Source organism: Bubalus bubalis, chromosome 21 (genome assembly GCF_019923935.1).
Source record: "Bubalus bubalis isolate 160015118507 breed Murrah chromosome 21, NDDB_SH_1, whole genome shotgun sequence".
NCBI lineage: Eukaryota > Metazoa > Chordata > Mammalia > Artiodactyla > Bovidae > Bubalus > Bubalus bubalis.
In genome coordinates this window covers 38,986,162-39,005,291 of record NC_059177.1, presented here as the reverse complement: position 1 = coordinate 39,005,291, position 19,130 = coordinate 38,986,162, and the positions used below count along the sequence as shown (strand labels likewise).

General features: G+C 41.1%; 2 protein-coding genes across 11 annotated transcripts in view; one reads left to right on the top strand and one right to left on the bottom strand.

The window, feature by feature from the left end:
- Window positions 1–13,745, top strand: part of PTPRG (protein tyrosine phosphatase receptor type G) — a 786,384-nt gene extending 772,639 nt beyond the window's left edge. For all 7 annotated transcript variants that reach the window (XM_006062977.4, XM_006062979.4, XM_025272603.3 and 4 more), the window contains 2 exons: window positions 8,429–8,564; window positions 9,143–13,745. In XM_006062977.4, the coding sequence (XP_006063039.1) occupies window positions 8,429–8,564; window positions 9,143–9,289 (283 nt within the window). In that variant the 3' untranslated portion in view covers window positions 9,290–13,745. The remainder of the gene's footprint in view (window positions 1–8,428; window positions 8,565–9,142) is intronic.
- FEZF2 (FEZ family zinc finger 2) overlaps window positions 1–19,130 on the bottom strand; it is a 126,379-nt gene that overhangs the window by 14,314 nt on the left and 92,935 nt on the right. Inside the window, exons 2-4 of one of the 4 annotated variants that reach the window (XR_006547476.2) lie at window positions 10,732–10,810; window positions 9,081–9,289; window positions 8,299–8,544 (exon numbers count right to left, since the gene is read on the bottom strand). The gene's annotated coding sequence lies outside the window, so the exon portion shown is untranslated. Of the gene's footprint in view, window positions 1–8,298; window positions 8,545–9,080; window positions 9,290–10,731; window positions 10,811–19,130 lie in introns of those variants that run through there. The other 3 variants (XR_006547477.2, XR_006547478.2, XM_045163982.1) reach the window with 3 other exon arrangements.

Below are 19,130 nucleotides of genomic sequence, written 5' to 3'. Positions count from 1 at the left end.
TTCCAGTGAGTCAACTCTTCGCATCAGGTGGCCAAAGTACTCGAGTTTTAGCTTCAGCATCATTCCCTCCAAAGAAACCCCAGGGCTGATCTCCTTTAGAATGGACTGGTTGGATCTCCTTGCAGTCCAAGGGACTCTCAAGAGTCTTCTCCAGCACCACAGTTCAAAAGCGTCAATTCTTTGGTGCTCAGCCTTCTTCACAGTCCAACTCTCACATCCATACATGACTACTGGAAAAACCATAGCCTTAAGTAGACAGACCTTTGTTGGCAAAGTAGTGTCTCTGCTTTTGAATATGCTATCTAGGTCGGACATAACTTTCCTTCCAAGGAGTAAGCGTCTTTTAATTTCATGGCTGCAGTCACCATCTGCAGTGATTTTGGAGCCCAAAAAAGTAAAGTCTGACACTGTTTCCCCATCTATTTCCCATTCCCAACCAGGGATCAAACTCAGGTCTCCTACATTGCACGTGGATTCTTTACAGGTGAACTACCAGGGAAACCCAATGATTATACAGCAGAAATGACAAATAGATTCAAGGGATTAGATCGGAGAGTGTGCCTGAAGAACCATGGACAGAGGTTCATAACATTGTATAGGAGGTGGTCATCAAAACCATCCCCAAGAAAAAGAAATGCATAAAGGCAAAATGGTTGTCTGAGGAGGCCTTACCAATAGCTGAGAAAAGAGAAGCTAAAGGCCAAGGAGAAAAGGAAAGATATACCCATCTGAATGCAGAGTTCCAAAGAAGAGCAAGGAGAGATAAGAAAGCCTTCCTTAGCAATCAGTGCAAAGAAATAGAGGAAAACAATAGAATGGAAAGACTAGAAATCACTTCAAGAAAATTAGAGATACCAAGGGAACATTTCATGCAAAGATGAATGGCACAATGGTATGGACCTAACAGAAGCAGAAGAGATTAAGAAGAGGTGGAAAGAATACACAGAAGAACCATACAAAAAAGATCTTCATGACCTAGATAACCAAGATGGTGTGGTTATCTCACTCACCTAGAGCCAGACATCCTGGAGTCTGAAGTCAGGTGGGCCTTAGGAAGCATCACTACTAACAAAGCCAGGCTGGATGAAGCACAAGCTGGAATTAAGATTGCCAGGAGAACTATCAATAATCTCAGATATGCAGATGACACCACCCTTATATGGCAGAAATTGAAGAACTAAAGAGCCTCTTGATGAAAGTGAAAGAGGAGAGTGAAAAAGAGCTAGCTTAAAACTCAACATTCAAAAACCTAAGGTCATGGCATCTGGTCCCATCACTTCATGACAAATAGATGGGGAAACAATGGAAACAGTGACAGACTTCATTTGGGGTGGGGGGCGTGGGGCTCCAAAATCACTGCAGATGGTGACTGCAGCCATGAAATTAAAAGATGCTTGCTCCTTGGAAGAAAAGCTGTGACAAACCCACATAGCACATTAAAAAGCAGAAACATTACTTTGCTGACAATGGTCTAGTCAAAACTGTGGTTTTTCCAGTAGTCATGTATGAATGTGAGAGCTGGACCATAAAGAAGGCTGAGCGCCAAAGAATTGATGCTTTTGAACTGTGGTGTTGGAGAAGACTCTTGAGAGTCCCTTGGACTGCAAGGAGATCCAACCAGTCCATCCTAAAGGTAATCAACCCTGAATATTCTTTGGAAGGACTGATGCTGAAGTTCCCATACTTTGGCCACCTGATGTGAAGAGCCAACTCATTGGAAAAGACTCTGATACTGAGAAAGATTGAGGGCAGGAGAAGAAGGGGACGACAGAGGACGAGATGGCTGGATGGCCATGAGTCTGAACAAACTCTGGGAGATGGTGATGGACAGGAAAGCCTGGCTGCTCCAGTCCATGGGGTCACAAAGAGTCGGACATGACTGACCAGTTGAACCAACACCATACACAAAAATAACTCAAAACGAATTAAAAACCTAAAGGCAAGACCAGACTCTATAAAGTTCTTAGAAGAAAACATAGAACAACACTCTTTGACATAAGTCACAGCAGTATCTGTTTTGATCCATCTCCTGTATAATGGAAATAAGAAACACATGAGACCTAATTAAACTCAAAAGCTTTTGCACAAATAAAGGAAACCACAGACAACAAAAAGACAGCCCCCAGAATGGGAGAAAATACTTGCCAACTCTGTAACCAACTAGGGATTAGTCTCCAAAATATACAAACAGCTCATGCAGCTCAATATCCTAAAACAAACAACCCCAACAAAAAGTCAGCAGAAGACCTAAATAGACATTTCCCAAAGGAGACATACAGATGACCAGCAGGCACATGAAAAGATGCTCAGCACTGCTCATTATTAGAGAAATGCAAATCAAAGTTACAGTTAGGTAAATCTCACACCAGTCAGAATAACTTGCCTTTATTTTCTCATCTACTTCCAAAAGTCTTATTATTCCAAGATTAATGTATATTCAAGCTTTAACTCTGTTTTCCTTCCTGCCATAATGATTTTGAAAGGAAGCTTCACTTCCTTCATAGTGACAGGGTTTTTACCCCTGAATTGCCATCTTGGTTATGATTTTTAAAACATTGTAAAAGCAAAACAACAATAATTGTTATTATACAAAGTAGTTGCTTTCAACAATAATTATATGAAGTTGTAAACAGTGTAATTAAATGGCATAAGGCCATAGGTATTATACACACTGATGATACAAGGAACCCCAATGTCTCTTCAAATGAATATAGACAGAGCCACTTGAAAACATTCCTGTACATTGGGAATATGCTTTCATTTCTTTGAGGCATTGACAGAGATTACATTGTAACAGCTAAGAGTTAGAGCGCAGTTGCCCTCAAGGGGGCCCTTTAAGAAAGTGGCAAACTACCAAAGCAGGGAATTTATATACTATTCTTGTACAGCTAAGTTATAAATTACCTGTGTCACTTTTCCACCAAGTCTCTGTAATGTGAAGTGCAAATGCATGAGACTTGACAAACATCCTTTAATCCTCCTAAATTCCCAAACTTCTGAAAAAGAAGGGCCTTTTTCAGTCTTTCAAGACTGATACTTTAAAGTATCTGTGCATTTGATTGATTTGCCCTAGTTTCTTGTCGTGTTTCAAGTCTTATTTTGTAGGAATTTCCTTTTATTTAGGTACTTATTTAAGAGTGGCTAAGTATTAAGGGAAGACACCCCAGGCAAAGGGCAGAGTAATCCCACATGGAGTGCGCACTGCATAATAAAACACGCAATTCCTGACTTTCCTAACTAACGGCTATGGTTAGCTTGAAAGGGAGAAGGAAAAGAGATCCTAACAGTTTCACTAGAACAAATTAAGCAGAGATTAAAAGGTTAAATGTTGAAAAAGATTAATACAAATGATTGGGGTGGAGGAGGTGGGAAATCCCAGCTATGCTACAATGAGAAGGTAAAACTCAGTTCATTTTAGAATCTGAAGAAAGACAACATGATGACCAAGAGGAAAAAATACAGTGAATCAGAGTTAAAAGAGCAGTCATAATTGTTTTAAAATAATACACACAGAGATCTAAAGATTTAATGAATCAAAAACACTTATTATGAAATTAGAACAAATTAGAGGCTAATAAATGGAAAGGATAAGAGATGGGCTAGTAGTAGAATGGACAAAACTGCAATTAGACTCAGATGTGGAAGTCAAATACAGAAGGTCTGACATCGGTCTAAGGGATGATCTATGGAGAGAGAGATGAAAGAGGAAGAATAAAGGGATGAGACATTAAAATGAATTATCAGGACACAATGAATAGTAACATTCAGAGAAAAGATCTGAAAACCGTAATTACCAAGGCTGACCCAGTAGTGGCCTATAACAGTATGTACCCCCATCAACAGAGGAATGGATAAAGAGGAGGTGTACACAGTGGAATGCTAGGCTTGCACTAAAAAGAATGAAATAATGTCATTGCAGCAACGTGGATGGACCTAGAGAATATCATACTAAGTGAAGTAAGTCAGAGGAAGACAAATACCATAGGGTATCACTTATTTGTGGAATTTAAAATACGGCACAGATGCACCTACCTGCAAACAGAAACAGACTCACACACACAGAGGTCAGACTTGTGCTTGCGAAGCGGGAGAAGGGGAGTGGGGGGGTAGATGGGGCGTTTGGGGTCTGTAGGTGCAACCTATTATACAGAGGACAGATAAACAACATGGTCTTGTTGTATATTCCACAGGGAACTTTCTGGCTTAAACTCTCATGGAAAAGAGTAAAAAATAAAAAGAATGTATACATGTGTTTAACTGAGTCACTTTGCTATACAGCAGAGATTGGCACAACATTATAAGTCAACTCTATTTCTAAAGTTCTGTTTTTTGTAATTTAAACATTTCTAAATTAAATACATAAATGTTAAAGTCTGTACCCAAGAGAAGGACATTCCAAGTACAGGGGCGAGAAAGACAAAAGCAGGGATGGTGGAAGAAACACAGTATGTAGTCGAGGAACTACTAGGAGTTCAAATTGGGGGAGTAAAGACTGCTTAAACACCCTGACCATCGCTGAGCATCTCTTAAGATGATGATTCACATGTAAACTTTACTGGATTTTGAACTTACAGTAGTTGTTACTTTAAGCGGAGTAAGGATCCAGGCTACAGTCCATTACTCAGAATCAGTACTGCCCCACTTTGACTGTGGAGTCAAATTGGTGACCAATTTTTAACACAGAGGCTCTGATAGTTACAAGAGTCTCTTCAGACATAGATGGTTTATTTATAATTACCATAAATGGAACTTGAATACATTCTAAAAAAAAAAACCGGTAAATTATAACAAGGCAACATTCATTGATTATAATGCATTATTTAGAAACCAGCAAAGAAATGAGACCCCAAATTCTTACACCCAGACCCTGAAGTCCTTACATCTGGTAAAAGAGGTAGTGAAAATAGAAATTACGGATTCCTAAAACTAAATGATGCTGAAGTCGCTACATTTCAAAACCTAACGGTATACACACTCAGAAGGGGAAAAAAATGTGTGTGTGTGTGTATATATATCTCTCTCTCCATATATTGGAGAAAATATTAAAAAAAAAAAACTAAGCTTTCAACTGGAAAAGCCAGAAAAAGAACTAAATAAATCCACAAAATGTACTAAGAAAGCAAATAGTAATGAAATGGAGGCAAGGATGAAAGTGAAAGTGAAGTTGCTCAGTTGTGTCCGACTCTTTGCGGCCCCATGGACTGTAGCCCACCAGGCTCCTCCATCCATGGAATTTTCCAGGCAAGAGTACTGGAGTGGGTTGCCATTTCCTTCTCCAGGGGATCTTCCTGACCCAAGGATCGAACCTGGGTCTCCCGCAATGCAGGCAGACGCTTTACCATCTGAGCCACCCGGGAAGCAGATCAACTTTATTGCTTAAATTTTATTAACAAGAGATAACTCTGGAAAATGGTGGAAAAAGCAGAGAAGGCATAATTTACCATTGGGGAAGAAAATAAATCTACCACTTAACCTGTAGTCCTCAAATGTTTTAAAAATTGTTAATTGTGATAAGATGATGTTTATTTTTAAAGTCCTTATCTTTTGGAATTTTATACTGATTTATTAATGAATTTAAAAATCTGGGGTTTGCTTCAAAACACATGTGGCAGAAATAGACATGAAATCAGACCAGCTGCAAGCTGATGATTGTTTTAATTTAGTGACAGAGCCATAAGGGTTACTTACTATTCTTTGTATTTTACTAACAGGTTAAAAATTATATAAATGTTTTAAAGGAAATGAAATAAACATTTTAAAGTATTTATAATGCTATACCAATAAATTGTTAAGCCTACCTAATCATAATAAACGATACTTAGGGAACATATGGTACTTACCAGTCTCTATTCTGAGCCCCCGATGTGTATCAGCCCCAGCAAAAAACTCTCATCTCCCAAGCTATGACCTCAGTTACTTACCTGGATGTGCATTTATTCAACCTCAAAATGGGGATGTTAATAGTACCTAGATTTTTCTGAGAATTAAAATCATTGGCACATGTAAAGTACTTATAAGCCTGGTACATAGAGTTTTCAACCTGTCAAGGCCCACTACGTTTTGACCAGGCTACGCTTGAACAGTAGCACACAGAGAAAACATGTAATGTAACCTTGATTAAGAAAACAGACAAAGCTAACACCAGAATGGAATGGAACAGTATAAGCCATTGTTAACTTACTTGAATATGGATACAAAGATCTGAAGAAATTGCTGTCAAATAAAACCCAGTGTGTTATATTGAAAGAATTACATACATCATTTAAAAAGATTTCTCCCAGAAATACAAAGCTAGTTAAATGGTACCAAAAAAAACTGTTCTCAGTGAATTCAGGACTTTAGAACTTTTTTAAACTTACAGATGTTTGAAAACATACAATAAAATGACACCCATTCATGATCCCCATCCCCAAAAGAAAACACTCTGAGCAAACTTAAAGTCAAAAGCATTCTCTTTAACTTGTTAAATGTTACTTTTCAGACGTCTATAGAAATACTTTTATTTAATATTAAGAAAGTAGACGCTTTCCCATAACACAATATGGTACCTCTTTCCAGTGTCAGAATGGAAGACTATTGATACCCTATCCAATGCAGTAAAAGCAAAAGATGTAAGAGGAATAAAAGAAAGACATAATTGGCATTACTGGCAGATGACGGTGTAGCCAACTGACCTAGAGAATCCACAGATTATTAGAACTTAAAGTTCTACATGGCTGAATACAAGTTCACCATGTGAAAAATCAACAACTTCCCTATATATATATCCACTGAAACCAAACACTGATGTCCTAAAGAGAGGCCATTCTCTGGAATAACAGAACCTACCTACGAAGCAGCCTAAAATGAAACTGGGAAAGACTACACGGAAAACTGGACTTTCCTGGTGTCTCAGGGGTGAAGAACCTGCCTGCCAGTGTAGGCGACGCCAGAGACGGGGGTTGGATCGCCGGGTCAGGAAGATCCCCTGGAGAAGGAAATGGCAGTATTCTTGTCTGGAGAATCCCATGGATGGAAGAGCCTGGTGGGCTATAATCCATGGGGTCCCAAAAGAGGCAGACACGACTTAGCAGCTAAACAACAACAACAACATGCAGAAAACTATAAAATCTACTTGAAAACTATAGAAGACCTGAGTAAATGGAAAGAAAGATATGTTCATGAACAGAGAAGCTCAAAAAGAGGTTTATTTCCTCAGATCTACTTAAGATATTCAATGCAGCCCAACTAAAATCCCAACAACTTCTTTTTATATTCCTTGACAGTCCAATATCAGTTAATATAAGGTAGAATGGGATGAGGTAGGAGGGTAGAGGTGTATGGAAATGAGTGTACAAGTGAAAAATGCAAATACATGTGTCTGAAGCCCTAAAAGTGAAACAGTAACTGTACAGCTAGCAGCCAAGACTGCTGTGTAAACCTGCTTCATCAGTATCAAGACTACTAAAAACCTAAGGGAATGTAAACAACTGTGGGGAGATACAGTATCAAAAACCAGAGAAGCAGATTAAAGGGCCAAACTACAGAGTTCAGAATGAGGCCTGTGTATATGACAATTTGGCAGATTATTAAAGAGGCAGCTTAAATCTGCGAGGAAAGAGGAGACTGTTCACTGTAACATGCCGGCACACTAGTTATCTACTGGAAAAACCACTAAAGTCAGACCCCTACCTTACATCAAAACAAGAATAAGATTCCAGTGAATTAAACAATTAAATGTAATGGGGTAGAAAATTGCAGGAGAATAGTTCTTAAATACTGGGGTCAAGAAAGCATTTTGAAATGGCCTGATGAAAATACCTGCTACCCTTTCTAAGTCTTTTTTCTGCCTGTGTGTGAAGCAAAGAGAAACATATTTTTCCAAGAATATTATAGAAGGTGGTCATACTTGGAAAGTTCCACTTCCATGCCAGAAATAATTACTAAATACGAAACTCCCTGTGAAAATTTTCTGACTGCCTTTTGGGCCATAGATTTTCCATTTTTATTCAGATTCTGGAAGTTCAGTTTAGCCATTTGGAATTTTTTTAAAAAAAATTTTTTTCCAGAGCTTTTTGCCTCTTTCTACGTAGCTCATAGCCTCCAGTTAAAATCCTCATATAATTTTTCCTATCATATCACCCAACTCTTCCCTCACGTCAAATCTTCTTATTGCCCTCGCAAGTCTAATTTTGAACTTTTCAAATTAGACGTCAAGTTAAACATCTGATAAACCAGTCTCAACAGAGGCCACATTTATGAACAAGTATCACCTTTATGCTAACCTTAAAATCTCTTCCCTTGTCAGCATTTCATTCATTTTTGTGTTCCAGAATAGGTATCAATACAGGCTCCCTAGCTTCTATAGAAATGCGTGATGGTGACTTCATTCCAGTATATTCAGTCTTCTGGTGATTCTGCAATAGCTTTTTCTTTTGTTGCCCCCAAGGTACGGCGCGGTTTCAGCAGGAATGTTGTGCGCTCTCACCACCTTGTCCCAGCAACTGGAGAATGAAAATGCCGTGGATGTGTTCCAGGTTGCAAAAATGATCAATCTGATGAGGCCTGGAGTATTTACAGACATTGTAAGTACCATGCTTATTTGCAAAACCTGTACAACATCAGTTGAAACTCAGCCTCACCCTGTACAACAGTAGCTCTCAGTGGGGGTGAAGGTGGAGTAATTTTGCCCCCTAGGGGATGTTGGGCAATGTCAGAGACCCTTTTTTAATGATCACCAGTGGGGATGGAGTTAAGTGAGTGGAGCCCAGGGACACTGCTAAACACACCACACCTGAGATGGCCCTCTGCAATAAAGGATTCTCTGGCCCACATGTCAGAAGTGCTGAGCTTGACAAACTCTGCTTTCTAGAGTATATAGTGTTTTCTGAAGATAAAGTACAGATTTCTTATTATCTTAGTGGACCATCAACACTGAGAACTCATTCCAAGGTAAGAGATGCAGAGGACACAAAGCAGGTATCGGTTTTGATCATAACGGATTCCACAGATGATTTTGCAAGTTTCTTCAAGCACAAAGACATATATTCCCATGTCTCTAGTGTATTTTTCATAGTTACATTTTTAATCAGTATTTTTACCTGCAGTGAAATGAGATGAAGCTGTTCTTCGGCTATAAAACCATCTTCCTCTCATTCTCCAGGAACAGTACCAGTTTGTCTACAAAGCGATGCTCAGCTTGGTCAGCACTAAAGAGAACGGAAATGGCCCCATGACAGTGGACAGAAACGGTGCTGCTCTCACCGCGGACGAGTCGGACCCTGCCGAGAGCATGGAGTCGCTGGTGTGACTGAAATCGTGAAAGAGTGCTTCATTTGTAAACCTTCTGAAGACTGAGAACTTTCTTGAGGCCTTTTTTTTGCCAGACTCTAGGTCTAGGTTATATGATAACCCAGTTACTTTTTTACACTGATAAAAGTTTTGATATTTATTTTTTGCCATTTTATGTCTTAATGGTATCCTACTGAGCATTTGCACCTCTGTTCATTTCCCACAGTGAGACGCGGTTTTACCTCGTTTGCACTATCTGATCAGTGTTACTGCCTATAATCTGATACTACAGCAAACCCTGACGTGACATTCCACGACACCATACATGCTACTTTTTAATTCAGTATAGTGAAGGTCTTTGTTAGGACAGTGACTCTTGATTTTTTTTTAATTATTATTACTCTTGCTAAAGCAGCTGCATCCTCCCAGCAGGCAATGCTGTCCTTTTCCTCAGTCCTCTCCTGTTTTTTAAGGCACTGCTCAGTACTTCTGTATGCCTTCTGTGTTTTAATGGAGTGGATGAGCAGTTTTCTTTTAAAGAATAGTGGGTGGGGGGAGCTACTCTGAAGGTCTGTCCGTGTCCTGGCCTTGAGAGAGTCCCATTTGTGATGGTGAAGGTGTCCATTAAGAAACAAGAAGGTTTAAGAGTCATCTGATGTGAACATCACTTCCTAGTTTCAAAGTTATATTCCTAGCTTTAAACAATGCCCAACTGTGTCGAAATAAAGGCTATCTCTGTATTACAGTTTTCACAGTAGCTATGTGGACAGTGTGTGTGTTATTTCCATTTTGACTCTCTGAAATAGTTATATCCCTGCCCCCCAAATCAGGGCCATCTTTTACAAAAGAGAGGTGGCAGTATTTTACATAACTCCAGTTATAAAACGCTTTAGTGAGTCTTCATTAATGCCTCATGGTTTATAATTTCATACCTCTTGGCAGGTGGAATAATGCAAATCTTGGCAGGTGTGTAATTTTGAAAGTAGTCCTAGAAAATATTACTATTACTCATATAGCAATCTAATAAAAACTACCTATAGAGTTAACATTCTTACATTCTTTTCTTTCCTTTTTTTTTTGTCAAATATTTCATGATAAAGCTCATTAATTACATGCATTCTTCTACTTAAACTGAAAATATTGTATTAATTAGCAAAAAGTCTTGGGACCATCTAGGTTCCTCCACATGGAGAAATCTGACTTGGAGAGAGACAATTAGAATCTTGAGTGAAAGGTAACAGTGACATTTTCAAAGAGTTTTAACAGTAGGAGACAGCTTTGTACGCTTTTATGTATTTTAGCCTCAAAAACAGGTTCACTTCAGTAAGAGAGACTGCTCCTAGGGACTCAGAGCCCAGGGAAGTAATTTCCCAGAGCCACATTCACCCTGCCATCCATCGTGGGAAAATCAGCGTTCACAAGAAATTTCAGTTCAGCAAGTTAGAAAGATAAGCTACTTACTGAGATCCGTTTCTTCTGGTGCATATTTGCTTTTGAGAGGTGACTTCTGTCAGAAGTTAAGCCATCACCAGGACTGAGCCTGTGAAGAGGAAAAGGGTTTTGGTGGTTTTTACTTTTTTATGTCAGTAAACATCAACCAACAGGTCACACTGGCTATGACCATACTGTCTGGCTAGGCATTAAAACATCCGTGATAAGCAGCACTGAGACTCTGTTTATCCTGAGTTGATTTTCCATGAAGTTTGTCAGAGCGGAGCTCAAAGGACCAAAGCTGCTGAGGCCTCCTGGCCCGGGGTTTCTAACACACGGGCCAGGTCAGCCAAGTTTTCATAAACAACGTAACTTGCCAGGATTCATCTCATCTTCTCATCGCACAGATTCAGCCACACAGGGTAGTCCACTCCTCACGAACTGTGAGGGCTTGGCTTGCTTGAGAAAATGTGAACAGGAGAGCCCAGCTGTGTGTGGTGGAGGACACAGGCTCGCTCACCATCCCTCCGCTCCCATTGGAGGTGACGTGCGGAGCCTCTGCCTGACACCTGAGGGAAAATCCTGACCTCACCAACTCTACCGCCATGGGCTGGCTGAGGGAGACCAGGAAGGGGAAGGTTTCAGCACGGTTTCACCTCCTCGTGGCAAGAGCTAGGTCACTGTAGTCCATTACGGAGCTCACTTCAGCTGCACAGAATGTTGACATGAGCTGACTCTCCTCAGTATATGGCACAGTGGACCTGACTTTCAGAAGTAACATTCAGGTTGGGGTTTGTGGTCCCTCTAATTTTTTCAGGACACATGGCAAGTATTCCCTTCTGTGCTATTGTTCACTCAGTCGTGTCCGAGTCTTTACAACCCCATAGACTGCAGCCCGCCAGGCTTCCCTGTCCTTCACTATCTGTGCTATTACAGAGGGCCCAATTCATGGACATTGATACCCTCCAATTCTGTGACCGTCTCTTCCATGGGTATCAGAATCATGATAAAAGAGAGAGAGAGGTTGGAGATAAAACAGAAACATCACAAGGATGGCTTAGAATTCCTCTGTGAGCATTTGAGTGTCTGTAGTGGGCTTGAACCAAAGTCTAAAAACCCTAACCCACTGAACCACAAGCAACTGCTGTTTGCCCATCTTGCCAAAATGGTCCAAACACACTTCACGGAGGATAGTCATAGTCAGCAGTTCCTCACTTTGACTATAGAGTGCATTCTATAATTCTTCATATGGCATTGGCAAATATACGCTTGTATCTTTCCAGAGGCAAAGAGTTTCAAAGATGGTGTTTTCTTTGAGACAGAAGCGCATTGGTTAACTAAACAATCATTTAGCCCATGCACTCAGGAGGAAAGGAAATAGCTATTGCAAATTACTGTGTGCTGTGTTATAAAAATAAGCTTTCAGAGTGTATGAGTTCTAGGTAAGCAGAAGGCACACATTCAGAATGAATTGCAGAGATCAGAGAAAACACACCTTATTGCCACCAAGAACCTACATGCCTCTAAAAGTTACAATACTGTCTTTTATATTTTAAAAAAAGTTTCCTTCTGAAATTCAAGATGATTAAGATGAGGTGAATTGCGTTTCCTAATTTTTATGCCTTGGAGCTTTCAGAGTCAATTTCAAGTTGAAAAGTTCAGCAAGGTCAGAGATGATTCTGGCATTTAGGGTCTGGTGGCTGGAGGTTTTAGCCCGGAGTGACATATTGAAATCAACAGATAACCTTAATTATTTTATAATGACACAGCACAACTGCCTTGTTAGGAATTTTCTTAAACGCATATATACTGTATTTAAAACTTAAAATATAGATACCAATTTACCAAAGACACATACTAATTGTAAGCAAAAAAATTTAAGAAAGAAACCCAAACTCATCATAATTTAGGAAATAATAATCAAAAACGTAGTTTGTCATAAGAATCTAGCAAGTTATATTGGGAAATAGCACTTCCAACTCCTAAGTCCTAGAGTTTATGTTCAAATGGTGCCAGTGAATTTTTATATGAAGGGAAAATGCCTGCTTTTTTTTTTTTGTTAAACAGCTGTAATCTCACTTGCCCCTCTGCGCTTGCCCACAGCTGCCATCTAACATACAATATTGGCTTCACTTATCTCTAGAAAGGCGGCATGCGACAAATCGGAAGGAGTTGTAAGAATGGTATTTGGCCTCTACTTTGTCTTAGCTGTTAAACTGTTTTTAGTATTTTTGTTAAATATTTGCAAAGGGAAGCATTTTCTACAGAGGATAATTAATTTCAAGAAAAAGAATCTTGAGTTTTAAGAAATAAAACATCTCCAGAAAAGGAGACAAACGATTTTATAAAATGTCGCAACTCTCCAACATTTGGGGTGGTGACTCCTTTTTTGTTAGGACATTTGAAACTAGCAAGTAGCCATTGTTTCTTAAAAAAAGGAAAAAAAAAATTCAGCCTTTGTGTGGATTCACGTTTCTTTCACTTCATTTTGAAATAGCGAAAATCATTAAAACTGTAAATATTTTGTTGCTTGGATAAGCATCTTCTGGGAACTTTGTATCTATGGTATATAATCATAGAATTTTATATTTTCATATAAAGCTAATTTTTTTCTAGTTTCAATTCTGTCATAGTTTTTTTTGGTTTTGTTTTTCTTTTTTCCTTTGTAGTGGATATGTGAATTCAACTTTCTGTGTATTGAAGTAGCAGGAACCATCTTTGCATTCCAAAAGAATCCAACACGTGTTATTTCTTTGAGGCAGTGATTGTGACCGTTGGGTTTCCTTTTATAATGTCATTGACCATTTGTGCAATAGGAATTAGACATAATTAGTCACACTGAATACATGTGTTGCATTGACCCATTTGGATAAAGTGCTGTTTTTGTTTTTTTTTTTTAATTTGTTCGGGGGGAGGGGTTTTGTAACCTGAAATTTTTCCCTTTTTTTCTTCTGTTTAAAAGTATATCAAATCATTCTATTATAGTGTTATTTAATATGTAAATTGTATTGCTATACATAAAATAAAGTATGGTTTTTGATGTATTCATTAGTGCTGAGCATTTCTAAGAAAATACCTGCATCCAATAATATCAGATTACTCGTTTCTTTTAATAGCTCACATTTAGACACACAGACCCTTGGTCTTAGTTTTCATGGTAGTAAATCATTATTAGGAGTCATCTTCACACAGGCAGAAAACCACAGAAATGTCTTTTCTGAGTAAAGACATTTACTCAGTAAACATGAGTAACCCTAACCCTTTAAAGAGGAAACAGTAATATTTCACCGGCATGTCAAATGAAACTTTGCTCACTTTATGAACCTCCTGCCAAATTATAAGTAGAATTATTGTCTTATCCAGTGTATCAAATAGATTCGGAGCAACTCCTCCCTCTTAAGTATTTACTTTGTAGAATGAGAGACATTTGTTGGCAAGACTTTGGGAGGATCTATGAAATACATACATAAGATCCTGGAACTCCTTCTACTGAGCCAACATTTTGCCATCTCCAAACACAAGTCCTCGGCTGGGCAGCTTGGGTCCACCATTCTCTGAACTTTGAGCAGCACTACATCAGGAATTCAACTCATCACTGTGGCTCCAATTTTTCTTTCCAGCAAGATAAAGAACTGATCATTCACTCTCCAAAAGTAACTGGGAATTTAACAAACAGCATATTAATCCTTGTGGTACCTACAACGCTCAGTACAAAAGAATGAAATTCTGCTAATGTAACCCTTTGTCTGCGTGCTCAGTCTCCTCGTCACGTCTGACTCTCTGACCCTATGGACCGCAGCCTGCCAGTCCATGGGATTCTCCAGGCAAGAATACCAAAGTAGGTCGCCATTTCCTTCTCCAGGGGATCTTCCCGGCCAAGGGATCGAACCCCCATCTCCTGCATCTCCAGCACTGGCAGGTGGATTCTTTACCACTAGCGCCACCTGGGAAGCCTGGTCTCCCTCCAACACCCACAGGGACTCAATCCTCTCTATCAGAGAGTACATGAGTGGTCACAAACTGTTGACCTGTAGATCATATTCACGCTACAGATACATTGAGGCCATCATCATTATCGCAGTTATTAGTTTCCAACATCTAAAAAGTGAAGAGTTTTTACAGTAAGATTCAGATTTCAAGCTCTTCGAAAACGTGCATTGTTACAGCCCCAGGCTCCTGTTCTCGCTTGGGTGTCATGAGCCGCAGAGGAGGAGCTGGTGCCCTTTTTAGGTGATGTGTGCTCTCTCCAGTTCACCCGAGTCTACGCCTGTCCCATCACATCTACCTGCCCATCACCAGTCTACCTTGCCTGGATCCTCCGAGCAGCTGCACATGAATTTTCAAACCATCATCTGTTGTTGGTATATTTCACTGTAATTGTTTTAAAAGTACAACTTTACCTCTTTCTGTTCACATGTATATATACATACACACACACACACACACACACACACACACACACACACACACACACACACATATATGTCATGCCTTTCTTTGGGAAGAAAGAAAGGCAATGCCAAAGAATGCTCAAACTACTGCACAATTGCACTCATCTCACACGCTAGTAAGTAATGCTCAAAATTCTCCAAGCCAGGCTTCAGCAATATGTGAACCGTGAACTTCCAGATGTTCAAGCTGGTTTTCGAAAAGGCAGAGGAACCAGAGATCAAATTGCCAACATCTGCTGGATCATGGAAAAAGCAAGAGAGTTCCAGAAAAACATCTATTTCTGCTTTATTGACTATGCCAAAGCCTTTGACTGTGTGGATCACAATAAACTGGCAAATTCTGAAAGAGATGGGCATACCAGACTACCTGACCTGCCTCTTGAGAAACCTATATGCAAGTCAGGAAGCAACAATTAGAACTGGACATGGGACAACAGACTGGTTCCAAATAGGAAAAGGAGAAAGTCAAGGCTGTATATTGTCACCTTGCTTATTTAACTTCTATGCAGAGTACATCATGAGAAACGCTGGACTGGAGGAACCACAAGCTGGAATCAAGAGTGCCGGGAGAAGTATCAATACCCTCAGATATGCAGATGCCACCACCCTTATGGCAGAAAGTGAAGAGGAACTCAAAAGCCTCTTGATGAAAGTGAAAGAGGAGAGTGAAAAACTTGGCTTAAAGCTCAACATTCAGAAACCGAAGATCATAGCATCTGGTCCCATCACTTCATGGGAAATAGATGGGGAAACAGTGGAAACAGTGTCAGACTTTATTTTTCTGGGCTCCCAAATCACTGCAGATGGTGACTGCAGCCATGAAACTAAAAGACGCTTACTCCTTGGAAGGAAAGTTATGACCAACCTAGATAGCATATTCAAAAGCAGAGACATTACTTTGCCAACAAAGGTCTGTCTAGTCAAGGCTATGGTTTTTCCAGTCGTCATGTATGGATGTGAGAGTTGGACTGTGAAGAAGGCTGAGCGCTGAAGAATTGATGCTTTTGAACTGTGGTGTTGGAGAAGACTCTTGCAAGTCCCTTGGTCTGCAAGGAGATCCAACCAGTCCATCCTAAAGGAGATCAGTCCTGGGTGTTCATTGGAAGGACTGATGCTAAAGCTAAAACTCTGGTACTTTGGCCACCTCATGCAAAGAGTTGACTCATTGGAAAAGACCCTGATGCTGGGAGGGATTGGGGGCAGGAGGAGAAGGGGACGACAGAGGATGAGATGGCCGGATGGCATCACCGACTGGATGGATGTGAGTTTGAGTGAACTCCGGGAGATGGTGATGGACAGAGAGGCCTGGCGTGCTGCGATTCATGGGGTCACAAAGAGTCGGACACGACTGAGCGATTGAACAGAACTGAACTGAGATAATCTAAAATGACTTCAGTACAGGGCAAACCTTGAAGAGACCAACCTCAAGGGGTGAACATGAATGAAAACAGTCTTATCCCTCCCTCCCTCTGTGTCACTCTAAAAAAAAGAAAGAAAAAATACACAGGAAATTTCGACCTACATCATGTATTATTGCTGCTGCTGCTGCTAAGTTGCTTCAGTCATGTCCGACTCTGTGCGACCCCATAGACGGCAGCCCACCAGGCTCCCCCATCCCTGAGATTCTCCAGGCAAGAACACTGGAGTGGGTTGCCATTTTCTTCTTCAATGCATGAAAGTGAAACGTGCAAGTGAAGTCGCATAGTCGTGTCCAACTCTTAGCAACCCCATGGACTCCAGCCTACCAGGCTCCTCCGTCCATGGGATTTTCCAGGCAAGAACACTGGAGTGGGGTGCCATTGCCTTCTCCTCATGAATTATTACGGAACTGCAAATCAAAACCACCACCAGGTATCACGTTACACTGGTCAGAGTGGCAATCCTCAAGGAAATCACAGACCGTAAAAGTGGGAGACGGCATGGGAAAAACAGAACCATCCTATCCTGATTTGGGGAACATAAATTGGTAGCAGCCAGGATAAAGGACAGTACGGAGGCTCATTAAATACTTTAAATTGGGCTACCACAGGACCTGGAATTCTCACTCCTCAGCCTCCACTTGATGAGAAACCATAATATGAATCGACACAGCCTCCCCGTGGTCACTGTACCACTGTTTACACTGAGGAGACACAGAAGAAACAAAACGTTCACCAACAGACTGATAGATACAGAAGATGTGGTACATGCATATAATATATACACCGTGGAATACGCCTCAACCACAGAGAAGAACCAAAGAATGGACACACGGCTACACTGGGTGTTGGTCACACTGAGTGAAGGAAGCCGGAGAGAAAAGGCCGGTAGCCTATGTTATCACTTCCGGGTAGAATCTAAAAATCGGTATCAACAACGCATTTACAATCCAGAAACAGTCTCATAGTCCTAGAAAACAAACCTCTGGTTACCAAAGGGAAAGGTGGGGCGGAGGGAGTCATACATTATGAGGTAAAGAAGAATATATGCACAGTAACATACATACAGAACAAAATCAACGAGCCCTACTGTCTGCTCGAGAAGACTCTTCAGTGTCCCTTGGACAGAAAGGAGATTCAACTAGTCAAAGAATATCAACCCTGAATGTTCACTGGAAGGACTGATGCTGAAGCGCCAACACTTTGGCCACGTGATGCTAAGACCTGATACATTGGAAAAGACCCTGATGCTGGGAAAGATTGAGGACAGGAGGAGAAGAGGGTGGCGGAGGATGAGACGGTTGGATGGCATCACCGATTCAATGGACATAAATGCAAGCAAATTCCTGGAGAAAGCGAAGGACAGCAAAGTCTGGCATGCTCAGTCCACAGTGCTGCAGAGTCGGACATGAATTACCAACTGAACAACATCGTCACCAACAACTGCAGAGCACAGTGAACTCTACTCAATGCTCTGTGATTACCTACATGGGACATGAAACCGAAGAATACATAGATGTGTATGTATAACTGCATCAGGGGATTTAAAAGACACCCTAATAAATCCACTGGACTCCATTATAAAATAAAAATTAACATGCAAAAATTTTTTTTAATGCCAGCAGTATATACCCCTCAGGCCTGAGTGACCTGGCCTCTTGCTCGTCCCTGGAGTATGAGCAGCCTTGAGTCCCAGGTGGGACTGGGTTGGACTCAGGGAGCTGGGGAGGAGGTGCCAGGAAAGCAGCCCCCCTTGGACCTGGAATAACTGCTCCCCTGTGGTTGGGGCCCCGATCTCCAGATCCAGGCGGGCCCTCCTAGAGCTCACCCAGGCCTAGAGCACCCAGAAAAAGGTGGACCTGCTGGGCAGGAAGAGCTTTGACATGGCACCTGGTGTCCAAGTCTCCTGGTGGTGCAGTTCCTTCCTTCCTCGGAGTCGTCCCGCCTAATTACAACACCCTCAACAGTGCAGGTCAGGGAAACCCTGGGATTTCTCAGGGTACAGGCAGGGGATGAAGTCATGAGACATCCCAATCCAATCACAACCAAGGGGACTTTCTCTAGGGTTGCCCCAGGAACCCAGTGAGGCAAGAAGAGGTGCTGCCGCCTTGTGGACATTTCCTGTAACTACAAGTTGAATACCAGTGCCTGCAGGCAATTCTCACAATGTCCGTGGGGCTGGAAAGGACACCTGTCCTCAGGCAGGGTCCTGGGTTTGCTAACAACAACAACAACAACAAAACAGCTCAAAACAGGGCCAGCCTTAAGGCCCAAGCTCCAGGGATCAACTGTAAAGCACACTGTCTTTTTCCCTCTCTCTTCCTCTAAAAAAGGGGAAAAAAGAATTCAAAACAGGGAAAGATGCTCTACGTCACTAATGATTCAGTTCCGTTCACTCGCTCAGTCGTGTCCGATTCTTTGCAACCCCATGAATCGCAGCACACCAGGCCTCCCTGTCCATCACCAACTCCCAGAGTTCACCCAAACTCATGTCCATTGAGTCGGTGATGCCATCCGGCCATCTCATCCTCTGTTGTCCCCTTTTCCTCCTGCCCCCAAT